Source organism: Apodemus sylvaticus, chromosome 10 (genome assembly GCF_947179515.1).
Source record: "Apodemus sylvaticus chromosome 10, mApoSyl1.1, whole genome shotgun sequence".
NCBI lineage: Eukaryota > Metazoa > Chordata > Mammalia > Rodentia > Muridae > Apodemus > Apodemus sylvaticus.
In genome coordinates, this window is record NC_067481.1 from 24215225 (window position 1) to 24237173 (window position 21949).

Below are 21949 nucleotides of genomic sequence, written 5' to 3' on the forward strand. Positions count from 1 at the left end.
GTGGTATATGTGTGTATGTATGCTTACTTTCGTTCTAAGATAAGTTCTTGCTCCATCCATCAGGTTCACCTGAATTAATAATCTTCCTGTCTCAATTCCCTCGAGAGCTGGGATTGTGCAGGTCTGGAATCCTGGCCAGCTTTTTTGTGGTGTCTGTGCAGATGTGTGTCCATGTGTGTTAGTCCATGCACACGAGTACAGAGGTGAGAGGAAACTGTCACATGACCTCTTTTGCCCTCTACCTCATTCCCCTGAGACAGGGCCTCACTAAACCTGAAGTTCAGAGAGGCCTGGGGCCAGCAAGCTCCTGCCTCTGCTCCCCAACACCGGCACTGTAGGTATGTGCAGCCATGCCCAGCTCTGGTGTGGATGCTGGGATGGATTCAAACAGAGCTTGCCTAGCGAGCGAGCGATCCTCCCCACAGAGCCTCAGCCTCAGCCTCACACCCAGCCTGCTCAATTGCTTTTCTATCTTTGTTGTTTTGCAATAGGGTTTCAGTCTAGAACAATACTCACTACATGGCTCGGGCTGGCCTCACCCTTGCAGCAAATTCTCCTGTCACAATCTCCTCAGTACTCTGATAACAGACACGAGCCATGGCACTCCTAGCTGTCATTTTCCTTAGGATTTCTAACCGTGTGCACACAAACAGGTGTGTGTATAAAAGTGAGGTGTCCAGGGAGGCCCTCAGATTCCCTGGAACTGGAGTTACAAGCAGTCCTGAGTTACTTAAAGTAGGTGCCCGGAACTGAACTGCAGTCCTCTGCCAGAGCAGTGCCTTCCAAATAGGTTGTCTTATTATTTCATGAATATGAATATTCTGTCCACAGGCACATCTGTGTAACATCTGGTATCTGCAGAGGCTAGAAGACGGCATTGGATTCCCCAGAACTGAGTTATAGATGGTTACAAGCTGTCACGTGGCTGCCGGGTGCTCCTGAAGAGCAGCCAGTGCTCCCACCTGACGAGCCCTCTCTCCAGCCCTGTCCTCTGATCCTGCTCTTTTTCTCAGTGCCCCAGCACTGAGGAACCAAATAAATACAAGTATTCTACCGTGAAGCCACGCCCTCAACCCCTCTGGAACTTAATGTGTAGTTGAGGCTAGCCTTAATTTCCAGCAATCCTCCCGTCTCAGCCTTTCAGGTGCTGCTTAATTCATTGCCCACCCTGAAACTGCTGCAGTTATCTAAATGATGATGCCAGAACCCGGGAGGCTAGATGATTGAAAGATGAAGGATAGGGCTGGAGAGATGGCTCAGTGGTTAAGGACACTGGCTGGTCATCCAAGGGTCCTGAGTTCAATTCCCAGCATCCACACAGTGACTCACAATCAGCTGTAATGAAATCGGATGCCCTCTTCTGTCTCATGTTGTCCTCTGTCATGAGGACATACATGCAAGTAGAGTGCTCATATACATAAATAAATAATCTAAAAAAAAAAAGAAAGAAAGATAGATAAAGGGTAGACAGAGCTACATTGTGAGACTCTCTGTCCTGGGGTGGGAAAAAGAGGTAAGAATAAACAACCACAACCAAAACAGAAAAGAAAATCTTCCATGATTACTATTATATACATCTTGGACTAATTTCTCTTGGGTGTACCGTCATGAGTGGAAATACTAGACCATGCGCTATGTATTAGTTAAGCAATCTACTTTTAATAGCTATTGCCCATTTCCCAAAGTGGCAGTACCTGTTTACCCGCCCATCAGCAGCTTATAAAAGTTGCAGCTGCACCCAGGCAGAGTGGTGCACACCTGTAATCCCAGCACTTGCGGAGCTGAAGGACGAGCACTGAGAACAACGGGCCAGCCTGAGCTACATAGCGAGTGACTTGGGGGAAAAAGTTTTCTATCCTCACTGGGCCTGGCACTTCCAGCCTTTTCCATCCAGCTATAGGCAATGAAGTGGAGGTCATTAGAAAGAATGCGGGAGGTGGGGGGTCTGTGGAAAGATGGCTCAGTGGTTAAGAGCACTGGCTGCTCTTCCAGAGAGGTCCAGAGTTCAATTCCCAGCATCCACAGGTGGCTCACAGCCATCTATAAAAGGGTTCTGATGCCCTCTTCTGGCATACAGATGTCCATGAGCACTCATACATAAAATAAATTAAAAAATAAAGGAGAAAAGAAAGAATGTGGGGGCTGCAGTTGTCGGGTCCTGACTGGCAGCCAGGTAGGGATGGGCTGTAGACACGATGCTACTGGACCAGCACAAGGTTAGTGCTGTCACCCTGCAGGTGGCATGGGTTAGAGCAGTCACGGGCCACTTGAGGAAAGTAACAATCCAGATGTGCTGGAACCGTACCGACGAGGCTGGCTAATAAAATGAGTGAGGCTGGGCATGGTAGTGCTGCATTTTAATCTCAGCACTTGGGCGTGGAAGCAGGTGGATTGCTGTAAAACTACATAGCCAGCCCCAGGCCATCCAGGGCTGCACAGTGAGATCCTGTCTCAAAAACAAATAAGCAAAAAGAGACAAGTGAACAGGAGTCAACATAGAGAGGGGCCGGGATTACAGGCGTGCACTGCCACAACTGGCCCGACGTTTTGCTGTGTGTGCACGTGCGTGGTTGTGTGTGTGTGTGCCAGCTCAATGTTACTCTGTGTGCGTATGTGTGTGTCTATTACAGGCATGCCGTACTAGAGTCAGCTCAATGCTAGACTCTGTGTGTGTGTATGTGATGTGAGTGTGTGTGTGGTATATGTGGTGTGTATATGTGGTGTGTGTGGGAGGGTATGGTATGTATGGTATGTGTATGGTGTATGTGGTATGTGTGGCATGTGTTTGGGTGTATGGTGTATGTGTGTGTCTGTGTGGTGTGTATGGTATATGTGGTTTGTTTGGCATGTGTATGTGTGTATGGTGTATTTATGTGAGTGTGGTGTGTGTGTGTGGTGTATGTGGTTTATGTGGCATGTGTATGTGTATATATTGTATTTAAGTGAGTGTGGGGTGTGTGTGTGGTTTGTGTGTGTATGTGATATGTCTTTGCAGGTGTGAAAAGGCGAGAGGACAATCTGTGATGTCCTTTCTCTCCTTCCTCTTTTGCACAGAGGTTCCAGATATCAAACACAGGTTTGCCATCAGACTTGCAGGACAAGTACTTAGTCAGCCATCTCATGGACCCCTACATTCTACATTTTTCTCTTGAAAACCTGGGTGAATGAGAAGGCCGTTTCCTGATATCAAGGTCAAGGGAGGAGGCTCAGACAAAATGAGAACTCACACAAGGCTATTGAAGTATGCAGTGTATCCTGGAGTGCAAGCAACTGGGAGAGTTCATGCAGGTTCAGCGTTCCTCCAGCTTGGGAGGGCTGGTAACTGCTGCAGGAATAGCTTGTGCTGTCTGCAGCAGACAGAGCAGGGTAGCAGGCCTGCCCCACCAAACCCTGGAACTTTGACTTTGTGTGGGGCCTGCCCAGCCTCTGCTTCAGGCTTTGCAGGGCTAGAAGCATGATCACCTATCTATATGACTGGGAACAAGTGAGGACAGAAACATCTCCTGAGTTCCATACACTAAACACAGGTCTTGTGATCTTGGCACCCCCCCGACACACACACACACACACACACACACACACAATTGTCCAGGTAACTCTAGGTAGCCCTGCTGAGGGGCCTTGAGTGCTCTGAGGGTGTCTCCTGTTCCCCCTCTCAACCCCAGCCCTTCCCCAGCTTCAGAGAAACAATGGAGAACATCAGGAGGTTGGTTCATGGACTTTAGTGTATTTTTTTTTCTACCGAGCAGTTTCTGCAATGACAACAAGGCCTGTACAACATACATGGTTCACTCTGTTAAAGCTACAGGGTTGGAGGATGGGGCCCCTGAAGATCAGCGGGGCAAGCATCAAGATCAGAGGCAAGCAGCAGCCAAGGGCTGGGGAGGCGGTGTTTGTGGAGGGTTGGGGTACCGGAGAGAGGACTGATGGAGAGCTACAGAAGAGGGACAGGAAGTCTGGGCCGGTGGGGTGTAGCCAGCAGCTGCAGGAAAGCAACAGAGTCTGGGAGAGTAGTGGTCACCATCACCACTACAGGCTAGGGAAGTCGTACAGTATGTCTGTGGATATTTTGCCAGGAACTGCTGTATAAAAGGGACTGTACAACATAACCTATAATACAGTGTTTACATATGATACAAGGTTTGTTCCCTCTTTGGGTTTTAAAAAATAAATGTACAATTTCAGAGCTTTGGGTAAAAAATATATACACCCCCCAGAGCAGGAGCTGCAGCCGATTTCACTGCCTCTGGCCACTTCAGTGGGGCCAGGAAGGAGGAGTGAGGCTGTGCCCAGAGGCCTCACCCAGTAGCTGCCAGGAGCCCCTGCAACCCCTCAGCCGCGGAGGAAGTGATGGGAGAGGTAATAAAGGCCCTGCCAGAGCCCAGCCCCATCTTTGTAGCTGCTGCTGTTCTCCCCACGCAGGGAGGAGCTATCTGCCCTAGGTACTGAGATCCACCCTAGGCTCTATCGAAAGACAAAGGGGGATGAAGACAGGCAGACAGGCAGGCAGACAGACAGACTCAAAAGGAGGATAACAACTCCCTCCCTGGCAGTGAGAAACCCCCCAAAGCAGAGAGGTCTGGGGAACAGGCATCCCTAGCTCCAGATACCACTGCGCCCCACCCAGCATAAGGCAGAGGCAGGTCCCAGAGGCTGCTATGGCCTGCGTTTCCCTGAGCATCTTTTACCTCTCACTGACGCATATCCAGAGATCTTGGGGAAGCTTGGGGGGGGGGGGAGGGACGCACAGGGACTGATGGGTGACTCTTCTGCCTACTGATACTTCCTGCCTTCAAGAACAGGTTGGCCCACAGTCTTCCTATGTAGGACAGCCGGTGGGGTTGGGCAGGGAGTGATTGGAGACACAGCCAACAAGGGTAGCACCAAACGGAAGGGATCCTCAACACACTTGTGACATTGTGACACTCTCCCTACATTATCAGATGCACTCTTGCACCCTAAAAGGGGACAATCGTACATATCACTCACTCACACACACACACACACACACACACACAATTCTAGGGGGTGTAAATCCAGGGATCAGTGAAACAGTTGCCCAGGAAGGAGGCTTCCAGTGCCTCCCATACCACAGCCATGATCGATCTGAGAGTGGGTGCTTCCTTCCTGCATGGGAAGCGGAGGCTAGAAACTCCATCTCTAGAACAGACCTCACTTGGAGAGCAGAGAGGTGTTCCGCCCCTTTCCCAGAGAGGCCAGACACCAGGAGCAAGGTAAGAGGACCTCAGCAGGATGGCAGGCTTATGCGTCCTGGTAGTCCATCCCTCCGGACTCCTGCTTGTCCGACAGGAAGTGACTCCAGGGAGCAGGCGGGCGGGAGTCCGTCCGAGGGCGGGCAGGTTGTCTAGGGCGTCGTGCAAAGTGCTTAAGTGCCAGGCGCCAAGGACTGGGGTGGGGCAGCCGGCCCCTCACTCTCACTGGCTATTAGCCTCCAACTTGTAGGACAGCTCGAAGAGGTGGTTCTGGTTGTCAATGACCTGGAACTGGCGCACGTACGCCTTGGTCTGCAGGTGATGCGGGGAAGCCTCCATGTCTAGGCCTGGGGTGCAGGGAGGGAGAGGGGTCAGCCTCCCAGCCTCCCTTAATCCCCTACAAGCATGGCGGGTGGGCGGGCGGGGCAGCACAGAGGGGTGTGGGTGGGGACAGGTGTTGGCAGACGCCCAAGGCGAGCATGGAGAACTGACCATCTGAGGAAATACACCACACTTGAGCACGGGCTTGCTCTCCCGTCCCCCCCTCTGTCAAAGTCCTACCGGGAAGCTCACGGAGCCCAGGGTACTCACAGAGGGGCCGGCTCCGGTATTTGCGGATTGTCCTCACTTTCTCGGCCACTGAATGCTGGGAGATGACAAGGAATTAGTCTCGAAAAGGGCGCAGACGGAGGCCTCCCCACTTAACTCTCTACAGAGTTAATTCTACTGTCTTCAGTCTCCACTGACTGGGCCTCTGAAGGGCCAAAGGACGGGTAATAGCAAGGTGCCAAAAAAGGAGGCTGAGTTACCCCCCCCCCAAGCTGCCTGTCAGCTTTGCCTCTAGTGGGTGGGTTGCCACAGTGATACCACCAGGGAGACAGGCTGGAGTCTGTTAGGCAGGCTGGGCAGCAGAGAGGAAGGCTGCTATTTGGGGGAAGTGACAGGAGGGAGAGGGGGAAGGCGGCCCCTCACTCACAGGACAGGGGCTGGCAGTTCCACTCACCAGCTTCTCAATGTTCACCAAACCGTCCACGAGGGTCTTGCTCCCCTCATGTAGGAAGGTCAGGTCTAGGGAGCAGGAAGAGAGCTAAATGTGAGGACAGAGCAGGAGAGGGAACCCATCCCAGGCCCTGTACTATGCGAATGCGCATGCGCAGTTCCATTGGGGGGGGACTTCTCTGCAAGTGGGCGCCCACAGCTGGGTTGAGAGGGGACTAAGAGGCGGGAGATGGGAGCCTGGAATGCGGGATAGGAACAGCAGAGCCTAAGAGAGGCTGACCTTTGAGGATCAGGGGCACGAACGGAATCAGAGGGGGCTTCATTTTGGAGATGACTTCTCTGTAGCTTTTATGGTTCCGGCAGGGGTCCTAGTATTCCACAGAACGTTCAGAGATAAATGAACTTAGTGTACCCCCAAAGACGTCTCCCATTCCGGGGGGGGGGCTGAGAAAAGGTAATTCCACTCACCGTCAAGCCCTCAAATTTACGGAACAGGTTTTTGAATTTCCCTGGCAGCTTCTGCAGAGAGTGAAGGAAAGGGGGAAAAGAAAGAAAGAAAGAAAGAAATGTCAGTGTGGCGCTCCTTGAGTTTCATGGGAGCCTGTGACTAGTCTTCCTCAGAGAGTTATGGACACATTTCCAGAGGGGAGGAGAAACTAGGTGAGGACATAGAAACTCGGGGAGTTTGAAACTTCCCAAGAAACTTCACACAGCACAGAAATGCTCCCTCCATGAGATGGTTGCGACCCAGGGGAGGCTCCTAGCAAGGCCACTGGAGTGGGATTCTAGCTTTTTACTAACTTGCAAACACACGGGCAAAGCTCTGTGTCCTGAGTAGCAGAGGCCAGGAGAGGGCACCTGCTTCTCACAGATTCCTGCCCCTCCCCCCCAGAGCGGCAGCATCAGGAGCCCACGTTGCACAGATCCTGGAGTGGGACAACTGTGGGCAGAGAAGGGAGAGGTCGTCTCACCTCCCAGGTGAGCCGCAGGCGGCTAACAGCCGCATTGTCCAGCCCCATGACCACTGCGTAGAAGGACAGCAGGTCCTGGTTCTGCTTGCAGCTGCGCGGGGGGAGGAAGGCGGGGTCAGAGGTCATGGGGTAACCGCGCCCTCCCCAGCATCCACCAGTGGCACTCAACTCACATGGCCGCGATCTTGATGAACTTCTTGAGCAGCTGGACACGCTTGCCCGGGGCCTCACAGAGCAGCACCTCGGTGGCCACCCAGTGAGTGACCTCGCTGCAGCGCTGCAGCAGCAGCTCCAGGTTGGCTGTCTCTCGGCGGCCGCGCTCTCCGTGGAACACGTAGTCCACGAACTCCAACTGCATCCGGGGCGGCAGAGGAGAGGCAAGGTAAACGGGATGTGGGCAGAAAGAGGGCAGCGGAACACATAGAGAGAGGGGGAAGGGGGATGGGGAGGGAGACAGGAAAATGGGGACAGGACAAGATGGAACAGGTGAAAATAATGTTAGCACTAATTACCACCTAGTGAGTTACCAGGCACCAGGCCCTTGCTAGTCTCTTATTCTCCCTCCCTCCCTCCCTCCCTCACTCCCTCCCTCCCTCCCTCCCTCCCTCCCTCCCTCCCTATCTATCTATCTATCTATCTATCTATCTATCTATCTATCTTAAGAGATTTTACTTTGGGAGCTGAAGAGATGACTCAGTGTATTGAGAGCACATACTAATCTTGCTGAAGATAAAGTTCAGAATTTTTTTAAAGATCTATTTATTTACTTCATGTATGTGAGCATACTGTAGCAGTCTTCAGACACACCAGAAGAGGGTACCAGATCTCGTTACAGATGGTGGTGAGCCACCTTGTGGTTGCTGGGAATTGAACTCAGGACCTCTGGAAGAGCAGTGACATGCTCTTAACCACTGAACCATCTTTCCAGCCCCAGCAGATAAAGTCCAACTCCCTCACCCTCAGTAGACAGCTCACAACTCCTTGTTATTCCAGGAAATCTGACACCTCTATGACCTTATAACAAGACATATACAAGTACTCAGAAATAAGTAATAATAAAAATAAAAAAGATTTTAGTTGTGGGACGTGGGGTGGGGCAGGGGTAGGGGTGGGGCTGGAGATGTTGCTCAATGGTTAAAAGTGTGTTCTGCCCTTCCAGCTCCCATTCCACACAGCTCACAACTATCTGGAACTCCAACTCCAGGGTAGTCTGGTGTTTCTGGCCTCTGCGGGTACCTGCACTCACATGCGCATGTATACACTCAATCACAATAAATAAATCTTAATAAATTTATTAATAAATTTGCCAGGCATAATGATACACACTTTTAATCCCAGCACTCAAGAGGCAGAGGCAGGCAGGCAGATCTCTGAGTTTTAGGCCAGCCTGGTCTACAGAGTGAGTTCCAAGATAGCCAGGGCTACATACTGAGTGAGACCCTGTTTCAAAAACGACATCAACAACAACAAATTAAGATTTTTTTGTTTGTTTGTTTTGTTTTGTTTTTTTTCGAGACAGGGTTTTTCTGTGTAGCCCTGGCTGTCCTGGAACTCACTCTGTAGACCAGTCTGGCCTTGAACTCAGAAATCTGCCTGCCTCTGCCTCCCAAGTGCTGGGATTAAAGGCATGTGCCACCACCACCTGGCTACAAATTAAGATTTTTATATTTGGACTGGAGAGATGGCTCAGCAGTTAAGAGCACTGGCTGCTCTTCCAGAGGTCCTGAGTTCAATTCTCAGCAACCACATGGTGGCTCACAGCCATTCCTAATGGGATCTGATGCCCTCTTCTGGTGTGACTGAAGACAGAAACAATGTACTCACATACATAAAATAAATAATTCTTTTTAAAAAAGACATATATTTAAATAAATATGCACACACACACACACACACACCCATGCATGCACTCGAGCACATTTCTACAGAGGCCAGAAGAGGTCAGTAGAGCCCTGGAAGCTGGAGTTAGAGGGTTGTGAGCCACAGGAACTGGTGCTGGGAATCCAACTGATTCCCTGAAACACCAGCACTCTTAACCTCTATGCCAATTTTCCAGCCCTCATGTTTTTTGTTCGTGGTTTTGAGCCAGGGTTTTGTGAATCCCTCTGGTTTTCAACTCATCATGGAGCCCAGAATTATCTGGATCCTTCTGCATCCACTTCCCGAGTACTGAGATGACAAGCGTGCACCGCCACGCCTGGCTCACTCGTGGGAGGTGAGGACCGAACCCGGGGTTTTGTGCACGGTAGGCAAGGACTCTAACCAACTGAACGACCCTCAGCTTCATAGTAACCAGTTTTTATGAATCTTGACACGAGAATCCTGATTCAGAGCCTACATGGGCGCCACTCGGGCCGCTGAAACACTCTGCTGAAGAGGCTCTCTACCATTTTTCCGATGAGGGGACAAAGGCCTATGAAGGTTCTGACTGTTCACTGCCCATGCGTGTGCCACAAGTGAGCCTTCTAGCTAGGACCATCTGCCGCAAAAGCAAACACCCGCCCCCCACACACACACAACACACAATCCCCGCCCAGCGCAGGCTTCCACCTCACCTCGTGCACACATCGGAACAGCTCCCAGTGGAAAGCAGTCAGATGATTGGCCACATCTTCAGGCTCCACCCGGTGGATCTCTGTGTCTCCCGGGGAGACCTGGATCTCCTCAGGAAGGGGTACCTGGTGGCAGGTGGGGTCAGAGGAACTTGGCTCCCTGTGGTAAGGTGAGAGCGACTCAGCCCTGCCTCCCTCCTGCATCTCACATTACCAGCAGAGACCAGTAAAGCGATTCTTACTAGGGCCTCATAGCTGTCCCGGGTACAGGCAAATAGGTGGCTGTTGATGCCCAGCGTGGTGAAAACGCAGTCCTCCGTTGGCTGCAGGAGGACCTTCTCTGCAGAGGAACAGGCTGTTCAGCTTTGGCTGCCCACACCCTTCACAGACCTAAGCCACCATCCCCCTTCCCATGCAGGAGCCCACAGAACTACACTGACACACATCCTAGACCAGCGGGACCTGCATCATCACCAGCTGAGGCCGTATTTACCTGAAAGTTGTCAAATGATTTCCCTTGCATTTATAGACGCCATCCCATATGTAGCTCACCCCTCACCCCTCATCCCTGTGACCCTGGACAGGCTGGAATACTTTTTCTTTATGGAAAATGAGGATAAGATGAATGTTATGGAGCCTGAAATCTTAGCATTGGGAAGCAGAAGCAGAAAAGCCTGCAAATTCCAGACCAGCCTGGGCTCACAACATATAAAATTTTGTCTTTCTTACACACACACACATACACACACACACACACACACACACATACCACGAGCTATGCTACATTGCTGGCTCTCTGCCTCCCCACAGGATTGGAGCCTCCCCTATGTCTTCTGTTTGAAGAAAAAAAAAATGGAGCATGTATTTGAGAGAGGTGAGGGGTGTGTGTGTGTGTGTGTGTGTGTGTGTGTGTGTGTGTGTGTGTGTGTGAAGGACCCAGAACACAATCTCCAAGTAGGTATCAGGCAGCACCCAGGTCAGAACCCAAGGGTTCCAGTGTGTCCCACATTTAAATGTTCACAGGAATCTCCTGGGAGAGTTGGTCCAAATGCAGATTCTAGTCCTGTAGGTTTGAGTAGGGGTTCCCAGGTGGTGTACTCACCAAGGCTGGACCCAGGATGATACTTTAAGCATCGGATCCAGGATGTAGTTTTTACCCCTGCCTAGTGTGTTGACTCTCACCTCCAGAGGAAGCAACAGCTACAAGGATGAGGGCATCCTCACGCTCTGCAGGCTCCTCCGAGTACTGTAGCTTCTCTGTCACAGAGCCCAGAATGTCTTGCACTGATGCGGAGAGGCGACTGCGTATGGTCACGTAAGAGTGGTCAGGCATGTAGACTCGGCAGAAGACTGAGCGGAGACAGGAAAGACACTGTGAAAGGGCCTTCGGGGACTCCACTGCTGTGGCACAAGGCCCAGGGACCCAACCACCTCCCAGAGTCCCTCCAGAAGCTTTGCTCTTTCTAAAGGCCACACTCACTCTCATCGGAACCCCGGAATGCCACTCGGGTCTGCAGACAGGAATCTATCCGGCGGAAGTGTCGGAAGAGCGGTTTAACCTGCTTGCTGGGCGGCTGGCTCTCTTCTGGAATCCTGGCATGAACATTGCTGGGTATCAGCAAGCCCTGCCAGGCATATGGCGCACCAGGCAGCAACATAGGGGTAGGACGATGACCAGCAGAGAACAATCGTCCAAGTGACCCAAATCAAAGGCCTCTTTCAGGGGCTCTTCTCTGGTCCACCCACCCATGAGGAAAGAGGACTCTCTCGTCTCAAAAGCCAAAACAACGGAACGGTATTGTTCATGTCGTCTTTTCTACCGGATTGACAGCTCTTGGGGGATGGGATTAGTTTTTACAGTCCTTCATCCTTCGTGTCCTGCCACACTCTTGGCACAGGGTAAGTAGTAGGACATCGGATGCCTGAATTTTGCTGACAAGGGCTTCACAGTCTGGGAAAGAGACAGACAAGTGTGCAGCTCCATCTAACACCAGCCAGGAAGTGTTGTGAGGTGACGAAGGAGCAGGAGAATGATGCTTGTGGGGGAGGAAGAAAACTTCCCGAAAGGGAGAAATCTGAGATGTTTCCATAAAAAGAGATGGCCTTTGACCTGAGCCCTGAAGTATCATGGGAAGAAAAAGTAAGAAGGCACTGAAGTTGCCAGAAAAATAGATGAAGGGGGGTGGGGGTTGGAGCAATGGTTTGGTGGTTAAGAGCACCAGCTGCTATTCCAGAGGACTGGGGTTCAATTCCCAGCACCCTCATGGCACCTCACAACTGTCTGTAACTCCAGCCCCAGGAGATCCAACACACAAGCAAGAAAACACCAATGCACATAAAATAAAAATAAATTAAAAAAAAAAGGTGAAGAGGAAACATGAGAGGAAACGGGGAAGATGATCAGGTGGTGGGAAGGGAGGGTGCCGATGCTGGCTTGGAGATGGATGCTTTGGGAACAGGGAGGTAAAAGGCTCCTTTAGGAAAATCTGCAAGATATCTTTGGTGTCAGAAGGGAAAAAGAGGCGAGGCCAGAGGCTGAAGTCCTCGACAGGCTGTGGCAGTAATCTAGAGGAGCTAATGAACCCTGCAGCAGCAGGAATGGAGATGAGAAAACCAAGAGAAGACTAGATGGACTTGTGTCCTGTTGCCAGGGAGGTCAATTTTAGTGATTTTTGCCAACTGTCTGTCTGTTTGTTTTGGTAATAGTGGGGAGTAAACCCAGCACACCACACATATTAGACAAATTAGACAAGCATTCTACCACTGCTATATACCAAGCCCTTACTATTTTTTTTTTTAATCTTGAGACATGATCTCATTAAGTTGTCCAAGTTGGCCTTGAACTAATGACTCTTCTACTACTTCAGCCTTCCAAATACCTGGGATCACAGGGGTATGCCACCACACACAGCTTTCAAATGGCACATATTTTTAAGATTTGATCGTATTTTTAATGCATATGGGTATTTTGCCTACACGTGCCCTGTGTATCACATGGAAACCCTACACATAGAGTGCAGAAGAGGTCATCAGAGCCTCTGGAACTAAAATTACAGATGGTTGTGAGCTGCTCTGTGCTGGGAGTCTAACCTGGGTCCTCTCAGAGAGCAATAAGTGCTCTTAACCACTGAGCCATCTCTGTCGCCCCTCTTAACTAATTTTTAAGGACAGCCATTAGATGTGTGTTCATTCACACACACACCGCACATTGTTGTAAACTTAAGGTCAAATAAATCATTATCAAAAAGACGGTTTCACCAGGCAGTGGTGGTGCACGCCTTTAATCCCAGCACTGGGAAGGCAGAGACATGTGGATCTCTGTGAGTTTGAGGCCAGCCTGGTCTACAGAATGAGTTCCAGGACAATCAGGGCTACACAGAGGAAACCCTGTCTCAGAAAACAAACAAAATAAAACATAGCAAATCCTGTGCCAGGCAATGTGGCAGAGACCTATAATGCAACTTTAGGAGGCAAATGTAAAAAAACAAGGACTCTATCTGAAAAGTAAATAAGAAAAGGAAAAAAAAAGAAACAAAAGGAAGTTTGTCTAAGTTCTTTTTACTAAGTTTTGTACTGCTGCTCTGGCTTATTTATGCCTACGTATGGATGTAGTGGAAACACAGTCAAAGACACCATGTTGCTAGCTTGAAACAAACCATGGTGAGAAAATTTACACCTCGGGAATCAGAGCTATAACCTAGGGCTCCTTCTCAGAAAGCAGGGCTTGTTAAATACCTGCTGGAACACTAGCAAACTCATAGGAAAAACGGACCAAAATCTAAAAAACTTGGAACACTCAGACAGGAGGATTGCTGCTGGTGGAAGCCATCTTGGGACACCCAGTGAGTTAGAAGTTAGCTCTGGTAAGACAGATTGCCCAGCTCCCCTCTTGCCCCTCTTAAAAAACAAACAAAAAAAAGAATGAATTAGAGTCGTGGTTCTGTGGTTCTGTGCTACTCTCCAGTAAGGGGAAGGAGCTGAAAGAAAGCCACACTGAATGTTAAAGGTGCCGGAGAAATGGTTCCCTGATGTAGAGCACTGGCTATTCTTGCAGAGGACCCCATCTCTGTTCCCAACACCTACGCTGTAGCTTACAGCCACCTATGACTTAAGTTCCTGGGAACCCAATATCCTCTTCTGATCTTAGCACACCCAAACATGGAGGTGGTACACAGATATACATGCAGACAAAGCAATATGAATAAGTAACAACCTTAGAAAGCAAGCAAGCAAAGAAACAAGTAACTAATATGTTGAAGCACAAGACCAGAGGCAGCCCCTGTGCTGGAGGAACTCAGGGGTCCTGTTTCCCCTCACTTTAGCTCCACTGTCTCCACCAGCTGGTGTAGCCTCAGTGTGTCCTCTCGGAGGTCTTGGTAAAGAGACTCATCCTTCATAATCAGCAGATACAGTTCCTAGGGAGAGGGCAAAGGGTGACATGAGGGCAGATGTCTCATCCCAAGGACTCACTCCAAGGGCTGAGGCAGGGTCTCCATGCCTTAAGCACTTGGGAATCTGATAGAGCAAGGCCCCAGGGCATCTTTCGATTCTGAGTACCCAGCTTGAGGAATGGAGTCCTTCACAGGGCCCCTTGCTGAGCGGAGCCAGCTCATCACCTTCCCCTCCCAGGCCCACCTTGATGATGTGCCCGGCCCCTTCTTCCTCTTGCAGCAGTCCTTGGTAGGTATCCAAGAAGTGAAGGAGCAGAGCCACACAGGCTTGCTTCCGGCCCAGCCCTTCTGGACCCTCCACATTCCTTGACTGGACAAAGCTGACGACGCCTAAGTTAAGTAAAAGTTCTGGATAGCCAAGGAAATTGGGAAAGGTAAATTGTCCCCAAATATTCTGGCCCTGGGTATCAGGAGGAAGCAAGGCTTTCTGTGCCCTAAAGCCAAGACTCTCACACATACCAGCCACAATTTTGCTCAGAACACAAATAATAAGAGAGTTAACTTGACCACGTTCAGTTCTTGCCTGTTAAAGAGGTTCACTTAAGAATATTGCCAGGGGGCTGGAGAGATGGCTCAGTGGTTAAGAGCACTGACAGCTCTTCCGAAGGTCCTGAGTTCAAATCCCAGCAACCACATGGTGGCTCACAAACATCCATAATGCAATCTGACACCCCTCTTCTGGGGTGCTGAAATACAACTACAGTGTACTTACATATAATAAGTAAATGAATGAATGAATAAATGAATAAATGAATAAACTCTTCCATCAGAAAAAAAAAGTATATATGAATGAATATTGCCAGGACCCAGCTAACCTCTGACTAGCCTGCAAACCTGACTTTATCTCACAGTGAGACCTAGTTTTTCCCAGAGAACTTAATGACATCCTACCCAAGGGCTTGACATTAACAATTAGGTACTAAAATAATTCAATGAATCCAGGCATGGTGGTGTATTCCTGTAATCCCAGCATTCAGGAGGCAGAGGCAGAGGCAGGAAGACCATCACAAGTCAATGACAGCCTAGTCTACATAAGAAGTTCCAAAGCTGGGCTGGAAAAATGGCTCAGAGGTTAAGAGAACTGACTGCTCTTCCAAAGGTCCTGAGTTCAAATCCCAACAACCACATGGTGGCTCACAACCATCCATAATGAGATCTGACTCCCTCTTCCGGAGTGTCTGAAGACAGCTACAGTGCACTTAGATATAATAAATAAATAAATCTTTTAAAAAATAAAAAATAAAAGAAGTTCCAAGCTACTTAGGGTTACAAAAACAAAACAAAAAACAAGTAAATGCTATATGCTGCCAAGAGACCCAATAAGCAAGCAGACCAGTAGTAGTTCATCTCTATCTGACCCGACTGAAGCACGACCACGACCAATACTGACATCAGACCCTATGTTTCCAGCAAGGATTCCCCCAACCTCCCCCTGCCCCCACCCTGAGACAGGGATTTCTCTGCGTTGCCCTGGCTGTCCTGGAACTTGTTCTGTAGACCAGGTTGCTCAGGGATCCACCTGCCTCTGCCTCCAGAGTGCTAGGATTAAAGGCGTGTAGCACTGCTGTCTAGTTTAGAGCAAGGATCTTCAAGGAGCACACAGTCTCCCCTCCCCTTAGTAGAACAGTAACACCTTACATATGTCCATGTGGTTGACATCTCGGTTAGTACTGATATCTCCCTGCCTCCGAGCAGCCAGCACCCTATGCCCTATAGGAGTCTCAGAGTGCTACCACCCCTGCAGCAAGGCTGACCCTCACAGCAGCCCAGAGCAGAGCAACTATTTATCTCCATTTGACCGACGAGCAACCTGAGGCTCCAGGATGCTGACGAGATCTGCTGGAGGTCACACAGCCGGTGAGGTCAAAGGCTGCCTGTGTCCTCTAAAGGAGAGTTTGGGCTGGGATGTAGTTTGTAAGAATAGAAAGATATGGCTCCCTCCTGGTCTGTCCCTTCGGAAACTCCAGAAAAGGATATTACTGGTGTAACTCTTGCAGAAACTTTTCTGTTGGCAGGAAGAGGGAGTGGGTGAGTACAATGTCGTCCAGGAGAATGTCTGTGGAGATCAATGGGTGTGGCAGAGGTCAGAAGGGGGCGTCAAGAACCTGCCTGTCTGCAAACCCTGACGCCCCCCGCCTTTTTTTTTTTTTTTACTCTTTAGTAAGCCTGGAGCCCCGGCCACCTGCCCCGTCATGCTCTGCACACACACGCGTGCACACATGTGTGAAGGTTCTGGGCAGCCGCTGCGGGGGTGGGGCTGGCAGCTGCCGAGGCAGCTGGAGGGAGGGGGGTGCCTTTGAAGGCCATGCACACTTCTCTTCAGTGTGTGGGGAAGTTGGTCAGATAAGACACCATGCCCGAGATCTGCTCAGGAGAAAAGGGAGTCCACAGAAGCGACCCTCGACAGAGAACTGGGCAAACAGAGGTTCCAGTCAGAGGGATGTGGATGTGTGGGATGTGTGTCCGTCCTCCCCTACCACTCCCTATCTCATAGCTTTGAGTTTTGACAAGGCAGGTGGGGACCATCCCCATTGAAACTGACAGAGGAGACAGGCTGCATCTCTTTATCTCAGTCTTTAAATAGAAGTCCTATGTCTACTGGGTGCCCAGAGGTGGAAGGGTTAATGATGAAAAGGAGGGGGGAGGTGCTCTTCTCACCACCCTTTTCCCTCCACACCCCTGTCTGGGCCTGGCTCAGCCAGTCAGCCAGGTACAAGGTCGCCCTGACTTGCAGCCAGCCTTGGGGTGGGGCAAGGCTGCTTGGCACACATAGACAGGCAGGGCACAGGGAGGGAGCCAGGTGTCCTTACCAGGACAGGTTAGGGCCAGGACCCCAGGCACTGCTCCAGGACAAAACCAAGGCTTTTGACAGCCCTAGGTTGTCATGGCCGATGCCAATGCCAGCCATGAAGGCGGAGGAGGAGGAGCAATACAAGATTGTCTACTCGAATTTATTTTGTTTCACAGATGAGAAACTAAGGCCCAGAGCTAGAAGGCATTTGCCCGGAGTCAAACGAAGAACCTAGAGTGCTTTGGTCCCTCCTCAGTATAGGGGCAAGTGGAATGTCAAGGCAGAATCTAGTGAGAAGCAGAGTACCAGAGCCTGGTTCCTAGAGGCCACAAGGGGCTGCCTAGACCTTTTGAGGAGCTCTGACTAGGTGTGGAGAGCCTTCAATAAGCATTTGTCTCCTCCCACACAGCCTGGGCAGAAATCAAGTTGCTTGAGAACATGGCTTATATTAAAAATATTGGAGTGGCAGTTGAAACAGGGAGGTATCCCAAACTACTCTGGAGATTTAGCCTTCCAGGCCAGAATATAGGTAACAAATTGGGAGTCTTAACCCAGGGAAAACTGGACAATCTGCTGTCCAAACTGGACAGCCTCTCTTTCCCTCTCTACCCAGCAATTCTGCCATGTTCTGAAAGTCAGTCAGAAGGCCCCCAGCCCTCACGCCCAGCTCCAGGTTTGGGGCCTTGGCACAGGGAGGTCTGACATCCTTCCTCGCATCTTTCTCTCACTAGAGTGTGAATGTTAAAACCAGAGTCAAGGACGAGGAACACCACGGGCGGGCAGAGCAGAGAGATGCTGATACGGGGGCTCCAGTTTGGCATCTGTTTCTTCCAAAGCAGGCTCTGGTCCAACGCACAGCCTCCCTGGGGAATGTGTCATAGAGACACAGGGTGTGTGGTGTAGGCGGGAAGTTATGGTTAAGAGAGCTGTGTGTGTCTGATATTTTTCTAATTAAATCCAAAAGGTGTCAGCTCCCCGGGGCAACTGCAGCCTGAGCCAAAAGAGAGGACCCCGACCTTCAGGACAAAAATGGAGTAGAGTGTGACACTCCACTCCTAAAGCCAGAACACCTTGCAGGGAAGGAAGGGTAACTCATAACGCCCTCCTCTTTAGGGTCTCATGCTTGGGCTCCTGTGGAATGAATGCCTAGTTAGATCTACAGACCCTGATGTCTCTACAGCCACTCCAACTAGCAATGTAGGAGCCTGAGTTTCTCAAAAGCCCTTTAAAGGGTGCTGAAATTCTTTTTTTTTTTAATTTGGTTTTTTCGAGACAGGGTTTCTCTGTATAGCCCTGGCTGTCCTGGCACTCACTCTGTAGACCAGGCTGGCCTCAAACTCAGAAATCCGCCTGCCTCTGCCTCCCAGAGTGCTGGGATTACAGACGTGCACCACCACCGCCTGGCCGGGTGCTGAAATTCTAATGGGGGGTGAAATGGCATCATCTCAGGCTTCTCAGGGTGTGGTTATTATTTTTTAAAAAGGCCCTCTGCTGAGGCATGACATAGGAAGGGTGGGAGCTATGGAGGCTCAAATTCTTCTGGATGCTGCATTCTCCTGGTACCTTCCCTTAGAGACCTTCGAATTCATCCTCAAGGGGGACACTCTCCCTACAGGCAGCCGGGTCCTGTGACTATCTGCTGGGCCCCACCAAGTGAGCCAGCTTGCGCTCTGGGTGCTTCTACCCAGCCGGGGACTCCTGTCAGCGGTTTTCAGGCCTCAGCTATGGTCTGGAGAACAGCATATAGCCTTGCTGGAAAGCTCCCACCAGATGTCAGGCCCTAATTTGGGGGCATGGTAGGAGGTAGGCAGTATGAAGGGCTCATGGGAGACGGGCTTAAATATCCTATCCAGGGGAGAGGGAGAGTGGTGGAAGGAAGGAGATGGTTTCCTTTCGTCCCTGAGAATGATGCTAATGTGGGGAGGAAGGTGGGTGGGCACTACCATGTCCCTTCCCCTACATTACTACGGGGTTCCCTTCATCCTCTACATCAGCACTAAGGACAAGAAAAAACCAGGGAGCATCCCCCCGGCCAATCCCTTACCCCCCACCCCGTGCTCTCTTGCTCTGGGATGGATGAGCAGGCTTACCTGAGGCGCTGCTGTCCCTGGTTGTCCCTCCAGCCAGGCGCTCCAGAACCCGGTTCAGAAGATGCTCTGGCCGCTCGGGGGCGCCCAGGGGGGCCCAGGGTGGTGAAGCCAGTGGTTCGCCAGGGGATAGCTCATCTGAGGAGTACGAGGAAGGAGAGCGCAGGGGCACCCCAGATCCTATCGACCCAGGCCCCGGAACCTCCTCTAGCTGCAGCCAGCAGGGTCCCCCATTGCCCGGCTCCTCAGAGACCCCTAATGGCTCTCCCCCTTCCTCCTCAACGGGCGGCTCCAGCCCGGGCTCGGTTGGGGGCTCTCGGAGGAAAGCTGGGAGCAGCAGGCGAGACACACTCTGACGCCGCTGCAGTGGCCGCAGTCCCCCGGCCGGACCGCCGCCCCCACCAGGGCCCCCACCCCCTCCAGGCCCTCCGCAGCAACCCGGACCCCCGCCGGGACCTCCAGCCACCGCTCGCCCCGCCAGCTGCGATGTCTGCTTCTTCAAAAATTTCTCCAGTGGCTTCATGCCCCCCCCCCGCCCCTCTCCTAGGGGCCGCCGGGGGACCCAGGTGTCCCAGGCGCGGGCGGGGGGAGGCGGGGACACGATGCTCAGAGCCGGGGGAGCAGAGCCGAGGGCCGTGCCAGGCGTCGGACTGCGAGCGAGAGGTGGCCGAGCCTCGCTGGCCAGAGTCCAGTGGCCAGTGGCCGGGGGAGGTGCCAGAGGGAAGAGGAGCTCGCTCTCAGTGGTCCCCCATGCTGGCTGCGGCCGAAGGGTTGGCAGGCTGAGGGGCTGGTGTCCCCGTCTCAGCGCTCCGGGGCCGGGCTGAGGCGACAGAGGCAGCGGGCGGAGCGCAAGGCTGAGGACGCGGCGGCGGCTGCGCTCCTGGCCCCGGGGAAGGTGGCAGAATTGAGACCGCGCCCCCTCCTCCAGTCCCCGCCCCTACCCTGCCTAGGCCCGCCCCCACCCGGCCGCGCGAGGCTTGAACTTGGGCGCTGGTGCTGACCGCGAGGAAAATTCGGACTTGATTTCTGACAGTCACAGAAGGGCAAAGGCGAAGGAGACATCTACCAAAGCAGAAGACTCCTGGCTCTCGATTACCGGTCTCTTACGAGCATTTCAAATAACCAGGGCAGATGTTTGACCTTGGCACGCCTACCTGTGCACAGGTGAGGCTTATAAAGACTGCTGAATGAACTCTTTGCATCTTTCCCACAATTTTATTTGGTCATTATATTCCACCTGTTGAGAAGGGCCGGGACGGCGTCTTGGGTAAACTGGCATTGGCACTGGGGGCGGTACCCATATCCTTTTCTGATAGGGTATTAGGGGTGGTGCAGGGCCGCCCTGTAAGGCAGGTACTGGCAAGTAGGAAAGAGCCAGGCAGAGGCCAGCAGGTTGTGGCAGGTCTAATTGGGGTGAAGAGAGATAGTAGACTGCAAGAAACGACCAAAAGCACAAGGGCATCTAGCCCGGGTGGCAGCAAAAGGAAGCAAGACTGAAGAGCTGCGTAAGTCCCCAAACTGCCAACTATTGTCACCTAGCACATTAATGTATCTGGCCATAGAATGGGAGCAATATGGCCCTTACTTTTGATGGCCACGCCAGAGCATTCTGTCTCCAAGGGTACATTCCACTAGAATGGGGCTATAGAGGCAATGTGAACACATCTGGGCTTGATATGCACAGTGAAGGAGTGGCACCAGGTTCCTGGTGGGCTGGTGCTCCTTGGGCAAAGCCCCACCCTGTTTATTGTGCATCAGCAAGGCATGGATGGACAGGAATGCTAATAGCTGGGAGTGGTGAAACTGACAGGGTGTGTACTACACTTGTGTTGCTGTCTGTGCAAACCCAGATCCATGTGTGCTAGAGCATGTGTTCACAGAAAAGAAGCTCTGCACACCCATCTGGGGATTTGGAGAGGGAACAAAAAAAAAAAAAAAAACCTCTGATTTTGCTAAGAAACTGGGTCTGAGTATTGGCTTCCTGGACAGCCTTAATCAGACACTGGGGCTCTCTTAAGGTTGGAAGTAGGAACTGGCTAGAGTGGCTTAGAGCTCCCCAGGTAACCTTTTAGGAACCAAGTTAAGAAGAGGGGAGGGCATCTTTTCTGCACATGCCACAGTTACCAGATTAAGCCGGTTGCCTTGGTAACCTCCTCTCTGGGCAGGATTTGGGATTGTCGGCTAGGAAGGGTGAAAAATTGGGGAGTGTGAAGGGTGTGGGAGCTGGAAATAAAAGGGACTTCGAGAATTCTAGAAACTAAAAGCTTGGGGAACAGGACTCTAGACTCTTCCAGTTACAGAAAGTGGCAGTCACTATATTCAGGACCTTGAATCAGAAGTAAAGGAAGCATTAAGTTGTGGTCCTCCTGGAACAGCAGTGGCTTCCTTCTGGCAACACATTGAAACCACATGGGAGCTTTTCAGAATAGCTGATGCCCGGGTCACACCCTAGATCAATTATGGGATCCTCTGCGGCAGGCCCAAGGTCTCTGTTAGTTTAGAAAGCTCCCCAGGTGATTCAAACAGCCAGTGTTGGAAATCACTGCTCTAGGTCAACTGCAGCTGTAAGATCTGGCAATTGCAAATCCTTGATGTATTGAGTCACCCACAGGGGGTAAACTGATAGGGCATCTACATTACCATGAGAAAACCTAAGAGAAAGGTAGGGTGGTATTCAATTTCTTCAGGGTGGAAATGGAGGCCAACAAGCTATTAACTGAGCCAGTCCAACCCATGGGCTTCTACATAGGTATTGGACAGGGCTACCTAAGGCAGTAATCTATCTGCCCCTTAAACCCCCATATCTCTGCCCACTGAGAAGCAGGCTGGGAGGGAGGAAAAACCTGAGGGCTTTGCTGAGCTTGGGTTTCTTCTTGCTGAGCTGG

General features: G+C 51.3%; 1 protein-coding gene across 1 annotated transcript; it reads right to left on the bottom strand.

Moving 5' to 3' along the window:
• Positions 1-3715: 3715 nt before the first annotated feature.
• Rapgefl1 (Rap guanine nucleotide exchange factor like 1) lies at positions 3716-19924 on the bottom strand. The gene is made up of 15 exons (XM_052197071.1): positions 19068-19924; positions 16164-16242; positions 14371-14506; positions 14053-14150; positions 11216-11328; positions 10918-11085; positions 9978-10075; positions 9739-9861; positions 7357-7535; positions 7184-7274; positions 6681-6731; positions 6493-6580; positions 6217-6281; positions 5805-5859; positions 3716-5560 (listed from the first exon to the last, which is right to left on the bottom strand). Exons 1-15 carry the CDS (start codon positions 19585-19587, stop codon positions 5436-5438), a joined length of 1989 nt encoding a protein of 662 aa, XP_052053031.1. The 5' UTR covers positions 19588-19924; the 3' UTR covers positions 3716-5435.
• Between the last annotated feature and the right edge of the window lie 2025 nt (positions 19925-21949).

Coding starts and splice junctions, on each gene's coding strand:
- Rapgefl1 (XM_052197071.1), bottom strand. CDS start 19,587: ATGAAGCCACTGGAGAAATTTTTGAAGAAGCAGACATCGCAGCTGGCG. Junction 7,536..9,738: donor TGTTCCGATGTGTGCACGAG/GTGAGGTGGAAG, acceptor CCCCGGATGCAG/TTGGAGTTCGTGGACTACGT. Junction 7,275..7,356: donor TTCATCAAGATCGCGGCCAT/GTGAGTTGAGTG, acceptor CCCCCCGCGCAG/CTGCAAGCAGAACCAGGACC.